At 39.5% G+C, this 15936-nt stretch overlaps 1 protein-coding gene across 2 annotated transcripts in view; it reads left to right on the top strand.

Moving 5' to 3' along the window:
- Nucleotides 1-15936, top strand: part of SPTLC1 (serine palmitoyltransferase long chain base subunit 1) — a 51011-nt gene that overhangs the window by 21206 nt on the left and 13869 nt on the right. For both annotated transcript variants that reach the window (XM_025984127.2, XM_025984128.2), the window contains exons 7-8: nt 6635-6764; nt 10453-10542. In XM_025984127.2, coding sequence (XP_025839912.1) covers nt 6635-6764; nt 10453-10542 — 220 coding nt within the window. The remainder of the gene's footprint in view (nt 1-6634; nt 6765-10452; nt 10543-15936) is intronic.

Below are 15936 nucleotides of genomic sequence, written 5' to 3'. Positions count from 1 at the left end.
TTTTTACTGATTAGTTTCATTTGTTGCTATTGGGAAAGCCAGACTTATCCTGGGTGAGGCCCCTGCCCTCGCTTCCCTCTGAGGTTCTGTGATACTGTGGTGTCCTTGAGAGTCCATGGTCCCCTCCCACAGGGTCACCCAGATTACCTGGCAAAGTCCTCCACTGCTCACCGCCCCACCCTGAGTCCTTGTCTCTTGGTAAGATCACAGAAGCCACGAGCAAATCTGCACACTCGAGCACACGGGCACTGGCAACGCCACTTTTGTGGAGAGCAGAGAGCAGTAGGGTGGAGCAGAGCAACTGGCTACATCCACCGCAGGCACCTCCCCTCCAGCCCAAGCCTCTGTCCTCTTTTGAGTGGACTAATAAGTGACTTTTAATTTGAGGTCTCAAATTTACTTTTGTTTCCTCTTTTCCTTTTTAATATCTTAGCCAGAATAATCTTTTTTAAAAATGCTATCTGATTATGTCATGCTTAAGAACTTCTGTTGTTCCTGAAATAAAGTTTCCAGTCTTTGTTACCATCTTCTGCACTCTGGACTACTTTTTCAGGCTCATGTTGTAACCCTTTCTTCAGGTGCTCATTCTTTAGCCTCATCGGCCCTGGGTGCTAGTTTCCTCTCGCTCTAGGGCCTATGCACACACCAGTCCCTATGCCTACTGTACGCCTGCTCATCCTGCTCACATATCACCTCTGTAGGGAAGCCCTCCCCAACCTCTCAGACCAAGCCAAGACCTCAGCTGCATGTGGAGAAAATCTTACAGCCAGAGGAGTTTGCTGTTCTTGTGAATCTATGATCAAATGGGTGCTCATACTGCCCATCAAAGTCCCTCTGCTCCTCAGGACTCCCATAGGCACATGTGTACCTGCACCTGCACATATACCCACACAACCTCCGTGTTCTCTGCTCATCTTGCCTCAGACTCACCGTGTTCTTCTTTTGTCGTGCTTTCATCAGTCTATGCTAGTTTATTGCCCAGGATAGCATTTGCTGTTCAGCTGTGCTCAGTAAGCACCAGCTCAGTGAATAAATAAGATTGGCACTTAGAAGCAGAGTCTGAGTGGCCAGTGGTCCAGCTTCCTGTGGCCCATAAACCATCCTCCTGCGTCTCACTGGTGGGCTCCTGCTGGTGCAGCAAGCCGGCTCTACCTGGGCTTTGGGGAGCATGCAGCCCCTCCTTCTCCCCAACCCTGCAGCAGCCTGGAAACACTGACAGACGGCCAGAGCCAAAGTGAACATTTCCCAATGTGACCATGAAAGCAGGATTCTCTTAATGTTTTACATGTTAATTAAAAAATCAAATAAGACTCCTCACAACTGAAGCTGCTGATTTAAACTGTATCTCTAGGTTTTTTCTAGTTAACAGTTGCAGACAACCAGTGCTTTCGGTGTCATTTAATGCAAGCACCTCACTTGCAGATCTTTTTTTAATTTTAAGCCCCTAAAACGTATAGTTATAGCTGAACGTGTGTACTTCCTTTGTCAGACCACGAATAAGGTCTTGTCTTCTCCAGTTTAAATGCTGGGAGGCCCAGGCCACGCTCACCCCCACATGTAGATGCCATATCTAAGAACTTCAGTTGCTACTCAGGCAGCTTAATTATTCTCTTACACTTAATTTTAAATATCCTGCCCAGAATTCATTCAGAACTAGGAACACTAGAGGTAATGATAAATTATTTGATAAATTTATTAGGCCTAGGCCATATGTCCGGGGCTTAATTTTTTCCTCTTTGTAAATAGTGGTAAAGCTGTGCCAGCAGGCATCTCAGCACAGTGGATCGTCATGTGCTAAGTTTGTCCCTGTCACTGCTAAGTCTGTGTGCACGTTACTTCATGTACCCTCTTTTAATGGGATATTTTATATTGAGGTAATTGTAGATTCATACACATTTATGACAAATAATACAGAGATTCTGTGCGCCCTTTACCCAGTTTCCCCCAGTGGTTACTTCATAGCTGAGATATTGGCATGGATAAAGTCAGGATACAGAACACTTCCGTCACCACAAAGATCCTTCATGTTACCACACATGTAGGGTCCCCCTTCCCTCCCTACTGCTTATCCCCTGGCAGCCACTAACCTGTTTTCCCTTTTTGTAATGTCATTTCAAAATTGTTAATACAAGTACGGTCATACAGTAAGTAACATTTGGGGATTCACTTTTTTCACTCGGCTTTAGTTGTCTGGAGATCCATCCATGTCGAATGGATCAAGAACCCACTCCTTTTCATTGTTAAATCATATTTCATGGCACATAGGCACCACAGTTAGCTGGATCATTCACCTATTAAGGACATCTGAGCTGTTTCCTGTCTGGGGCTATAACAAAGCTGCTGTGAATACTTATGTACAGGTTTTCTCTAAAAATAAGTTTTCATTTCTGCAGGATGTAAGCCAAGGAGTACAATTGCTGGGTCATATGGTATTACATAATTTTTTGAGAAATTGCCAAACTGTTTTCCAGAGCAGCTGTACCATTTTACATTCACATAAATAATATATAAGTGATGCGTTTTCTCCACATCCTCAGAAACATTTGATGTTGTCATTTTTAAAATTTTAGCCATTTTGATAGGAGTGTAGAGATATCTTACTGTGATCTTAATTTATATTTCCCTGATGGCTAGTGGTGGATGTTTACTTTTTTTGGACTTTGGTCTTGGCATCAGGAGACTTTTCCATAACATCTATTGGGATTCCCTCTTGTATTTGCTAGAGAAATTGTATAAAATTACCATTAATTCCTTAAATATTTGGTAGACTTCTCCAGTAAAGCCAGCTGGGCTTTATTTTTTGGAAGTATTTTAATTATGAACTCAATCTCCTTACTTCTTAAAGGCTGGTCAAATGATGAATGTCCTATTGATAAGATGTTTGGTGTTTTTCAAGGAATTGGTTCATTTCTTCTCAGTTGTCAAACTTCTATATTTAGTGTTAATTATACTATTTCCTTATTCTTCTAATGTCTGCAGAGCCTGAAAATGATCACACATTTCATTCCCATCTGGTAATCTGTCTACTCTTTATAGTCAGTTTTGCTACTGGTGGTCAATTTCATTTATCTTTTCAAAGAATCCGCTCTTTGTTTCACTGATTGTTCTCCACTGTATTTTTGTTTTCACGTCTATTGCTTTCTGGCATTATTTCCCACCATTTTCTCTCTCTCTCTCTCTCTCTCTCTTTTTTTTTTTTTTTTTTTTTTGGTTTCTTTTTGCTCTTCTTTTTTGCTAGGTTCTTTAGTTGGAAGTTTTGATTGTTGATTTGAGACTTTTTTCTAATGTGTTAATGCTGTGTACTACGGAAGTGCTCCTGTAGCCTTGTCCCACACACCTTGGTGTGTTTATTTTCATTTTCATTTATTTCAGTGTATTTTATTTTCCTTTAAACTCTCTTTGACCCACAAATTATTTAGAAGTGTGTTTAGTTCCAGGTGCTTGGAGATTCTAAATTTGTTGCAGTTTTTGTCATGGCCCATGATGTGGTCTTTTTCAGAATGTGTTCCCTAGTCACTTAAAAGAATATTCAGACATTGTTCAGTGACTGTTTTATAAATGACACTTAGATCTTCTTTTGTCTTTTTTTTTTGTTTTTTAAGATTTTATTTATTCATGAGAGACACAGAGAGAGGCAGAGACACAGGCAGAGGGAGAAGCAGGCTCCTCGCAGGGAGCCCGATGCGGGACTCGATCCCAGGACCCTGGGATCACACCCTGAGCCGAAGGCAGATGCTCAACCGCTGAGCCACCCAGGCATCCCAACAATTAGATCTTAGTTGATGGTGGTTTTGAGGTCAAATCTGTCCTTGCTGATTTTCTGTCTAGTAGTTCTACAGTTACTATAGTTGTGATTTATCGATTTTTCCTTTCACTTATTTCAATTTTTGTTTCTCATCTTTTGTAGCTCTGTTGTTTGGTGCAGATTTTCTTGGTTAATTGATCCTGGTTATCACTATGTGATTTTCTCTGTCTCTGGTAATTTTCTTCATTTCAAAGTCTACTTTATCAGATATTAACATAGGCACTTCTGCTTTCTCTTGATGAATGTTGGCATGGTTTATTTATTGTATATATTATATATACATCCACTACTACATTATTATATATCTTCTTGTATATTTTCTTATAGGCAGGATATTTTTGGGCCGTGTTTTAATTCATTCTGCCAATCTTTGTCTCTAAATTGTGTATTTTGGCCATTTACATTTAAGGTAATTATTGGATATATGAGGACATTATATTTTTTGTTTCTTATTTGTTATCTCTTTTTTGTTTTTCTCTTGGTTTTGTCATTTTATCAGCTCAGGTAGAGAAACCTTTACCTTCCTTCACATTCCTCTGCTCTCCTTGTTTATAATCCTTTTAAGTATTTCCTTCGCATACATTGAAAACCACATCAGACAGTGCTATAATTTTTACTTAAGTCATCCAAAGTAATTTAGAAAACTCAGGAAGGTAAGAAAAACCTAGTGTATTTGTTCATACTTTTTACTTACTGTGTTCTTTCTTCCTGCCTGACAATCTAAGATTCTTTTGTTTTCTTATTTTTTTCTGTAGAGAGCTTCCTTCAGCCATTCCTTTAGAGGAAGTCTGCTGGGGACATTTTAGTTTTTCCTTTAGGGGGTACCTTGGATCCCTTCTACTCCTAAAGGATCTTTTTGCTTGTTATATAGAATTCTTGGTTCAGAGTTCTCCTCTTCCAAGTATTTGGAACAGAGTGACATGTTTTTCTGATCGCCATGATTTCTGATGAGAAATTGGTGGCTCACATTATGTGTCATTTTAGGGGAGCTATTTTCAAGATTTTCTCTGTGTCATTCGTTTCCAGAAGCTTTACTGTAATCTTGGCATTTATTTGTTTGAGTCTACCTATATGAATTTCGTTCAGCTTCTTTATAGGTTTCAGCTTCTTACCACATCTGAGGCATTGTCAGCCCTGATTTCTTTGACTCCCTGTTCAGCCTTACCCTCTCCTCTGTCTGTCCCCAGGACCCCACTGAGGCCAGTGTGGCATGTTTTGTGGTAGTTCCACAGGTCCCCGAGGTTCTGTTCTTTGGCGCTTGTTTCTCTCTGGTTTACTCATGTTGACTAGTTTCTGTTGTTACGTCTGTCCATTCTCGGATTTTCCTCTGTCTTGCCTACCAGCTCTCAGCCACTATACTTTTTCTTTTGGTCATTGTGTTTTTCATTTCTAGTTTTCCCATGGGATTCTTGGTCTCCTGTTTCTTTGCTGAGACTTCCTGTTTTTTCACTTGTTGCAAGCATGGTCCTAAGTGCTCACTGGAACCTTTTTGTCATGACAGCTCCAAAGTCATTATCAGGTAACCCTGACATCTGTCAACTCAGTATTGGTATTTGTTCATCATTTTCTTTCATCCTGTTATTTCAGGTTCTTATTACAAGTGATATTTGAAATCAGGACATTTTATTATGTATTCAATTTATGCTTTATTGAAACTTAACGTTTTAGTTGGCTTTCCTTATCACTGTTCCATTAGGGGCAGGGGGGCACTACTGCCTCATTACCACCAGATAGAGTTACAAGTTCAGGGTCCCCATTCTGCCTCCACTGACCCCAGGGTGGTGGTGTTCTCACTTCCACTGGTGTTAATGAAAGTCCTACTCTGCCCTGAGCCTCCTCTGACACAGCCCAAGCTAGAAAGAGGAGGGTACCCCTCTCTGCAGGGGAGTGGAGGTTTGGGCTCTCCATGTGCTCTTCACTACCACCATGAGGGCCACTTGGTACCATCTCGCAGGGATAAAAGTCCCGGATCCCTTCTCTGATACAACCATGGCAGTTGTTGGGGTGCCTCTTAGCTTTGTGAGGTTCAGAATCTAGGTACCCTTCAGCCTCTGCTGGTGTGTGTAGGAGGGGTGGGCCCAGGTTTTTCTGTGGCTTGGCAGCAGTCGAGTGCTTTCTGCTTGCTGGGCCTCCCCCTTTCTGTCCCTTTGGCCACAGAGAGCAGGCTTCTGTGAGAACATTTTTGCCTGTGCCCCTTGGCACTTCCATTTGGCCAACTTTGTCAGCTCCAAGTAAGAGAAGTCCACGAACGTCATTTCTCAGGTCCTTGGCCTATCTCACCTTACCACTTTTCAGAGTCTTTTTATGTTTGTTTTATATGTAATATATTTTTAAATAATACAACTTAATTTCAAAAAAAAATTCCCTCCCTGGTTAACCCCATTTAGATCTTACTGAAGTTTCATCTGCAAGACCCAGGGTCAAATCAGTATCACTTCTCTTGGCAAAGGCATGTCAAGTTTGTGCTGGTCAAATCTGTGACCCTGCCGAGGGTGAGATCACCGGGGTTTTATGTGTTTATCAGAAAGAGAAAATTGCTGTGGGTGAACAGACATGCTATCCATAGTCAGATACTTGCGGAATTCTGAGAGGGTTAAATTCAGCAGGGGTGTGTTTCGTCGAGTAGAATCAACATGGTAGCTATGTGAAAAGCACTTGCAGAGTCAAATGCAAACAATGGTGTGTAAGTGGTCAAACGTGTTTTATTGATTTGCCATGCTCAGGTTAACAAGTGGATGTTGGTCAACTTACAAAAACATGCATTCCTTTTCTGATAATGTTGACAAGGCCGTTTAAAACCCCAATTTGGTGTGTCTCTCTTCCTTGCAGAGATAGAGCTGCCTGCTTTGCCATTCAGAAAGGATTACAGGCATCACGTAGTGACATTAAGTTATTTAAGCATAATGATATGACTGACCTGGAGCGCCTACTAAAAGAACAAGAGATGGAAGATCAAAAGGTATGATTCTTTTGAAGAAAATTATACAGTTCTTTTGTACTTGCTAACCAGCTAAATTATATATGAAATGGTAATTTGTCATGAAAACTTGCCTGCGGATCACATTTGGATATGAAGTGAGGGCATTCCTGCTTATTAAACGCACTCCGTGTTGGAGAGCCAAGCCTGATTGTAATTGCCTCATCGTTGCCATAATTACATATGGCAGCTTTGAGAAGAGGTAATGTAGGCAGCTTTCTAAAAGAGAAAAACAGTATGTGTGTTGGGGGATTGGGGGTGTACTCTGCACTCTACAGAAGTAACACCAGAATGCATTAGTGTGGTGATGAGATGTACCTTGTGAATTCAAAACAAGTTTATTTATAACAGAATAAATCATGTATCAATTAACTGGAAGAAACAGTGACAGCAGATCCTAATACATGAGTTTATGAACAAAGTGACTGTCTCCCTCCAGACACCTTCCCCTGGGAGCTCTGAGCAGCTATTGCCTGCAGGAAACAGTGACCCCAGCCTGATTTCCGTCCACGGCGCAGCCTGTGGGCACCTCCCCTTCCCAAGCACATGCACAGGTGTAGACCTCTGAGGGGCAGGCATTGGGGGTGGAACCAGCTCCTTGGTGTTCCCATCAGAGTGCAGCAGTGGGGAGGTGCCCAGAGCATCACTGGTAGAGTTGTCACTCACTTCCCTGATGACACGGTTGGAGAAGGCAATTCTGATCTGTGGCTCTGCAGCACGAACTGTTGGTTGTGTGGGGACTGTACACAGCCTGGGCACCACATCCTTCATCACAAACACTACTTTCCAGAGGACTTTTCCAGGGCAGCTCATTCATTACCAGAGTAATGGATAAAAAAATACACATCATGTTCCTTAATTTCATTAATTTTCATTCTTCCAGATAAGATACATGCATTATTCCTTTAAGATTCTGTTGTCTTTACTTAGATGATGGCCTAAGAGGAGCGCTTGATGAATACACACTTTGTCCTGATGAATATGCATAGACTCTCACTATTTGATGATAGATATGCTGTAGGCGAATGTTTCATAGTTATATACTTTAGAAAAATCTGTCAGGAAAGTCTTAGAACTGACCGTTCCACTGATGAATTTCTTTTGACAAATTGTAAAAAGATGTCCCATATTCTGATTCAGTAATAGAATGCTACCAGATTGGAGAACTTGGACTTGAAAATGTGACCAATGAACCAGTCTTCTGTGGAGTATATTTTCCCAAGGGAGTTTGTATTCATTTGGAAAATAGGTTTTGTGTGTGTGTGTGTGTGTGTGTGTGTGTGTGTGTGTGTGTACACGCATGCATATTTGTTTTATGAGATTTATCATCTGTAGAGCTTTTTTTTTTTATGAATGACAAAATTCTCTTGAAATCTATTTCCATTTTACAGTTTTTATCTTTTTTACTAAATAATTTATACCACATTTTCCTGGCAGGGGTAGGATTTCTAAATAACATTACATTTTGGTTTTTGGAAAGAATTTTTTTTCAATTTCATTTTCACATTAGTACTAATGCCCAGTTTTTAAATATTTTCTACTTTAGATGTTCATCTTTTATTCGAAAGTGAATTAAAATACTGTGATTTCATCCAGGTTCCGAACAAGCATTTTGTGTCAGTTTTTTAAATAGTTCACAGATGTTTTTTTCATTCTCTTTCATACAGGATTCTCTTATTCTATATTAATTTTTCTTTTAGAAAAGGGCAGTAGGTAGAAACAGTTCTTGGGAGAAATACAAATAAATGTGAGCAAGTGAAAAATACTTGTGTCTCCCTAAGAATTAACAAAATTAGGCAAGGAGGTTTCACCTGTCCGATTAGGGAACATTTTTCATAATAATAACCCATGCCGGCACTGGTCTGTGTACAGGAACAGAGGCCCTCCCATAACTTTGGGGAGAGTGCCAGTTGGCACAGCCTTTCTAGAGGGTAAATGGGCAAATATATTCCAGAATTCTTTTTTTTTTTTTTTTTTTTAAAGATTTTATTTATTTAATCATGAGAGAGAGAAAGAGAGAGGCAGAGACACAGGCAGAGGGAGAAGCAGGCTCCATGCAGGGAGCCCAACATGGGACTCGATCCCGGGTCTCCAGGATCACGCCCTACGCTGAAGGCGACATAAACCGCTGAGCCACTCAGGCTGCCCTATTCCAGAATTCTTAAATGTCTGTACCCTTGGACCTATATCTGGTTTGCTGTCTTTAGAAAAGAATCAGAAGTGGTGTTAAAAACTATAAAAGATACTCACAACGTGATGTAAAAAAGCAAAAGGAAGGAAACGGCCTGCATCTAGCATTGGAGGAATAGTTACTATATAGTATATCCATAGGTAGAATAGTACATCTCCATTGAAATCATGTTTTCAGTAATATGAATTAAAATAATTTTTTAAAACTCAGATCCTAACACTATTGCAGTACAGTCCTGATTTGAACCAAGTCATTTATAAAGATACATCTTCATGAGAAAGACCAATGTTATCAATGTGTGGTGTAACTACTTTGTTAAAAATTTTGTGCGCTTTCCCATTTCCCAAGAATTCTATATTGAATATTTTTTAAGTCATAATAAAAATACTTGATTTTGGAAAGGTAGGGAGAGGCTCAGCTCTCCTCATATCCTCACCCATGACCCCTGGCAAACCTGTGGCATTTGAGTGTAAGTTCAGAACAGAGTGAGGATGGCCGCTGTACTTGTGCATACTTCGGCAGCAGACAGGCTTCTGAGTGTTGCTGCTGTGGATTCTAAAATGTCCCCAATTAGAAGCTTTAGAGGCAAGAAACCTTTGAGTAGGAAGATGGTGTGAACTCTGGCTGTGGATCTCAATATTTTTTCAGCCCCACACACCGGAAGCGTCTACATATTCACCAGTGTGAGTGCTTTACTATCAGTGACTTGCCATCAGTGAGATGTTTGAAATAGCCCCTCTGCCACCACCTCAGACATGCCTGGAGGAGGTCATAGTTGAGTTTTACTTTACCCAGTAGTAAGGAAGGAGAGGATTTTATCTGCTATTTGGTAGATGAAGATGAGCACGGTTTGCCTATTTAACTTTTTATCCTGGAAAATCTCCACTGCATTCAAAGGAAGCACAGTAGTATAAGAAGCCCCTGTACCCTTCTCTCAGCTTTGTTATCAACATCCTGCCGTTCTTGTATCGTCCGAGCCTCTTCCAAACTCCCCACCTCATCTCTGTGATGATGGCCATCATCATTTTAGTTCTTTCTGTTTTTAGATAAACTTTTTAAGACATTGAAGTGAACAAATCCTAGCCATACATCTTGATCGATTAATAACCCCAGTGTCATGGCCTTTCTGTGACCTAAAACATGCCCATCTCCCCAGAAATTTCCCTCGGGCCCCTTCTCAGTTATTCTGGGTTTGGAGGGGTTTGTTTGTGTTTCAGTATACTCCGAGGGCCTACACTTGTGTGTGCATGCATGTGTGTGGTCACCTAGTTGGTTGTGCGAACTGAAAAACACAAGAGAAGAAAAGCACTGTGCTTTGTCTCAAAATAACAGGGGTATGAAACCTTGAACTTGAAACTTACCCAGACTGTTACTTACTCAGATGGATAGATCTTATCAGGTCGAGTGCTCGGGAGCATCTAACAGCGTCTGCATTTGGAGCTACTGAAATTTCATATGTCTTTTTCTTTTCTTCTAAAGAATCCTCGCAAGGCTCGGGTCACACGACGTTTCATTGTAGCAGAAGGGCTGTATATGAATACCGGAACTATCTGTCCTCTTCCAGAACTGGTAAGCAACTGTGTTTTCTCAGTATTTTAGTACTTGGACTGTGGGGCAGTAATGCTTTTTGTTTATGAACTTTTATAGCATCTAACATCTTCATTGCTTTGCACAATAGGTACCATAAGTATGTTCTGACCATACCAGGGAAGTAGATTAACATTACATGGAAACCCTTGTCTTTATTTTTTTTTTTTTTTAAGATTTTATTTATTTATTCATGAGAGGCAGAGGGAGAAGCAGGCCCTCTGTGGAGCAGGGAGCCCAATGTGGGACTTGATTCCAGGACCCTGGGATCAGGACCTGAGCCAAAGGTATACAGTTAACTGACTGAGCCATCCACGTGCTGCCAGCCCTGGTCTTTAAAGAATAATCAGGGGGAGCCCCCGTGGCTCAACAGTTTAGCGCCACCTTCAGCCCAGGATGTGATCCTGGAGACCAGACCCCGGATCGAGTCCCACGTCAGGCTCCCTGCATGGAGCCTGCTTCTCCCTCTGCCTGTGTCTCTGCCTCTCTCTCTCTCTATGCCTCTCATGAATAAATAAATAAAATCTTTTAAAAATAAATAAGTAAATAAAAATAAAAAATAATCAAATACATTTACCTTAAGTATACAGTTTTTTTGGTTTGTTTAAAGATTTTTATTTATTTTATTTGAGAACAAAAGAAAGCACAAGTGGTGGGGAGGGGCAGAGGAAGAGGGAGAAGCAGGGAGCCTGACAGGACCAAGGACCCTTAGATCATAATCCGAGCTGAAACCAAGAGTTGGATGCTTAACCAGCTAAATCACCCAGGTGCCTCAAAACTCAGTTTTTTTTAACAGGGAAGGTAATATACTGGTTTTGTTTATTTATTTTAATTTTATTTAGATTCAATTAACATATAATGTATTACTGGTTTCAGAGGTAGAGGTCCGTGATTCATCAATTTTATATAACACCCAGTGCTTAAAAAAAAAAAAAAAAAACAGTGCTCTTTGCATCACGTGCCCTCCTTAATGCCCGTCACCCAGTTACGTCATCCCTCCACCACCACCCCTCCAGCAACCCTCTTCCTATGAAGAATCTCATGGTTTATCTCCCTCTCTGATTTCATCGTCTTTTATTTTTTTCTCCTTTCGCTATGATCCTCTGTTTTGTTTTTTTGTTTTTTAAATTTCACATACGAGTGAGGTCATATAATTGTCTTTCTCTGATTGACTTATTTCACCTCAGCATAGTATCCTCTAGTTCCATCCACAATATACTGTTTTTAGAAACCATGACTATTGAGATTTCTTTTTCATTGAGGTGAAATTCACATAAGATAAAATTAGCCATTTTAGAGAGTAAGTTCTAACATTTAGCATTGGCACCGTGGTATGCAACCATCAGCTCTCTAGTTGCCTCCCAAGAAGACCCCTGCCCACTAAACAGTCAGTCCTCATTTCTCCCTGCCTGTGGCCCCTAGCAACCACCAGTCTGCTTTCTGTCTGTGGATTTACCTAGTCTGGATATTTCTGATAAATGGGATCATATAACATGTGACCTTTTGTGTCTGGCTTCCTCCACTTGCCATGTTTTCATAGCTCATCCGGTTTTAGCATATATCAGTCCTTCATTCATGAACCTTTTAATGCCAAATAATAGTCTGTCATGTGGACCTGTTGCATTATCTATCTATGGACAGAGATTTGGGTTGTTTCTGCTTTCTGGCTGTTATGAGTGCTGCTATGAACACTTGCTATGAACAAGTATTTGTTTGAATCCCTATTTTCAGTTTTTTTTTTAAATTTTATTTTATTTATTCATGAGAGACACAGAAAGAGAAAGAGAGAGAGAGAGAGAGAGAGGGGGCGGGGGCACAGGGAGAAGCAGGCTCCATGCAGGGAGCCCGATGTGGGACTCGATCCCGGGTCTCCAGGATCATGCCCTGGGCCGAAGGCGGCGCTAAACCACTGAGCCACCTGGGCTGCCCTGTTTTCAGTGTTTTTGTGTATATTCTTGGCAGGACAGTTGCTGGGTCAAATGGTAATTCTGTGTCTCACTTACTGAGGAACTGCCTGACTGTTGTCCCCAGAAGCTGCAACATTTTACATATCCCCATCCACAGTGGAGGAGAGTTCCAGTTTCTCCACATCCTCATCACTCATTTGGTTTTTTTTTTTTTTTTTTTTTTTTTCAGTTTTTGCCATGTGAAGCACATGGTTTTGATTTGCATTTCCCAAAGGACTAATGATGTTGAACCTCTTTTTTTTTGTTCATTTGTATATATTTGGAGAAATGTCTTTAGAGGTCTTTTGCCCTTTTTAAAATGGATTGTTGTCTTTTTACTGTTAAGTTATGAGTTCCTTATATATTCTAGAAACTAGACCCTTACCAGATATATGATTTGCAAATATTTTTCCAATTCTCTAGGTTATCTTTTCACATCTTTGATTAGTGTCCTTTGATGGACTGAACTTTTTAATTTTGGTGAAGTACACTTTATCTAGTTTTTTGTTGCTTTTGTATTTGGTGTCCTAAGAAATTTGTTGTCAAATCCAGGGTCATGAGGATATACCCTTATGTTTTCTTCTAAGAGTTTTATAGTTTTAGCTTTTATTTTAGGTCTCTGATCCATTTTGACTTAATTTTTGTATGTGCTATGAGCCATGTGTCCACCTTCATTCTTTTGCATGTAGTTACCAGTTGTCCCTGTACAATTGTTGAAGAAACTATTATTTTCCATTGAATGGTCTTATTAGCACCCTTGTCAAAAATCCATTGACCATAGAGAGATGGGCTTATCTCAAGTCTGTTCCACATCTGTATGTCTAGCCTTTGTCACTATCACACCATCTCAATTACTGTAGCTTTATAGTAAATTTTGCAATCAAGACATGTGAATTCTCCAACTTTGTTCTTTTTTAATAAGATTGTTTTGGTTCTTTGGGGTCCCTAGAAATTCCATTGGAAGTTTAGAATCAGCTTTTCCATTTCTGTAAAAAAAAAAAAAAAAAAAAATGCCATTGAAATTTTGATAGTGATTGTATTGAATCAGGATTGGATTGGATCTATAGATTGTTTTGGGAAGTATTTCCACCTTAATTAATTCTTTGAATCCGTGAACACAAAAGTATTTCCATTTATTTAGATCTTTCATTTCTTTCAGCAGTGTTTTGTGACTTTTACTATCTCTTTGGTTAAATTTATTCCTAAGTATTTTATTCTTTCTGATGCTATTATAAATGGACCTGTTTTAGGGGTTGTTAACTGCTAGTTTATAGAAATACAATAAAAAATACTGATTTAGTAGAGTTGTTTTATTTTTTATTTTTATTTATTTCTTTTTTTTAAGGATTTTTCTTTTAATATAATTTCTACACCTAACATGGGACTCAGACTCACAACCCTGAGATCAAGAGTTGCATGCTCCACTCATTGAGCCAGCCATGTGCTCCTGATTTTGTGTTTTGATCTTGTATCATGGAACTTTTGCTGATCTTACTATAACTCAAATAGTATTTTTGTGGATCTTATCCTATACATAAAACTCCTATAATCTACGAACAGAGATAGTTTTACTTCTTCCTTTCCAATTTGGTTGTCTTTTATTTGTTTTTCTTGTCTGATTGCTCTGGCTAAAACTTCCCATACGATGTTGACTAGGAGTGGCAAGAGGGAGCAGCTTTTCAGGCTGCCACCATGGAGTATGATATTAGCTGTGGGTTTTCTATAAATGCTCTTTATCAGGTTGAGAAAGTTCCCTCCTCATCCTAATTTGTTGAGTATTTATACCATAAGAGATTTGGATTTTGTCAAATGCTTTTTCTGCATTGGTGGATGAGTTGATCATGTGATTTTCCTTCATCCTATTAATATAGTTCATTTTCCTTTTTTTTTTTTTTTTTTATTTATTTATGATAGTCGTACAGAGAGAGAGAGGGGGGCAAAGACATAGAGGGAGAAGCAGACTCCATGCACCGGGAGCCCGACGTGGGATTCGATCCCGGGTCTCCAGGATCGCGCCTTGGGCCAAAGGCAGGCGCCAAACCGCTGCGCCACCCAGGGATCCCCTATAGTTCATTTTCCTATGTTGAACCCTTGCATTCAGCCACTGAAATGTGAATCTATAAGTCCATCATTTGAATGAGGATTCAGAATAAGGATTTCATATCTTGTTTTTAAAGCTTTTCACTGTTTCGTGAGGAAATCTAGGTGTATCTTAAGTATCAGTAAAAGAGATGTATTCATTTTCCTGTTCTTCTTTTCGTGTCAAAGACTGATAGAAGGATATGGGAGTGATAGAAGACCAAAAGATACCAGCATTGCATATTTAGGACTATTAATAGTAAAGCAGTACCAATGGATAGATATACAGCCAAACCATGAAACAAATGTAAAGTGTAAGGAATGGGTCAAGTATATATTAGCAATGAGTTTGTAAAGGTTATAGGATACAAATTAGGGTTTGACTTTGGGATTCTTGTTTGTTTCACTGATTTGTCTAATTGTGTACCACTATTGTCATGATATAAAATTTTTTCTGAAATATGAATTTTAGAAAATATTCATATAATGTTCCATACATATTAATGAATAGAAAACAGTGTTGAAAAGATAGAATTCTCCCCCAAATTAGCTTATTCTTTGTTAGTAAAAATTCATCTAAATTTAGTGGTTAATAATAGCTGCATTTTAATTCAGTTGTGAAACTGATGACATTCGTATTATTTAGAGATAAAGCAATTAAACATTAGAGGGAGGGCAGCCCAGGTGGTTCAGCAGTTTAGCGCTGCCTTCAGCCCAGGGTGTGATCCTGGAGCCCTGGGATCGAGTCCTGTGTCAGGCTTCCTGCATGGGGCCTGCTTCTCTCTCTGCCTATGTCTTTACCTCTCTCTCTCTGGGTCTCTCATGAATGAATGAATGAATGAATGAATATTTAAAAAGACATTAGAGGGAAAAAACCATATACAAACATGCATATGTTCAGCTTTCCACTGTGTAAACAAAAAAGTAACATGAAATAATTAGAAGAATCTACAGATAAATATACATCTAAGCCTTTGACAGGAAAAGACTTTCTTACAAGCCTACAATCAAAAAGAAAAACAGATTGTAACGCATATTAAAGCTTTTTCTGATTTAAAAAAAAAGTGCCATAAGTTCAAATTAAAACATAGTACCACAAAGGGAAGAATATGTGCATATCCTCAGGAGTTTTGTGTATAATCACAACAGTATTTAACAGGTAGATTACATGTCTTTATTCCAAGAGATATCTTAATATTTCTCTCTTTAAAAATTGGCATTGTGCTATGTTAGTTAAATTTAGAGCATTTAAAGTACAGTATGTTTTTATCATCGTGGTACAATTGACCCTTGAACAATGCAGATCCTAGGGGCACTGACCCCCACACAGTTGAAAGTCCACATAATTCTG

This window comes from Vulpes vulpes, chromosome 1, assembly GCF_048418805.1.
Source record: "Vulpes vulpes isolate BD-2025 chromosome 1, VulVul3, whole genome shotgun sequence".
NCBI classification, from domain to species: domain Eukaryota; kingdom Metazoa; phylum Chordata; class Mammalia; order Carnivora; family Canidae; genus Vulpes; species Vulpes vulpes.
Note: the sequence above shows the minus strand (reverse complement) of the source record. Positions and strands in the feature narration are given on the sequence as shown.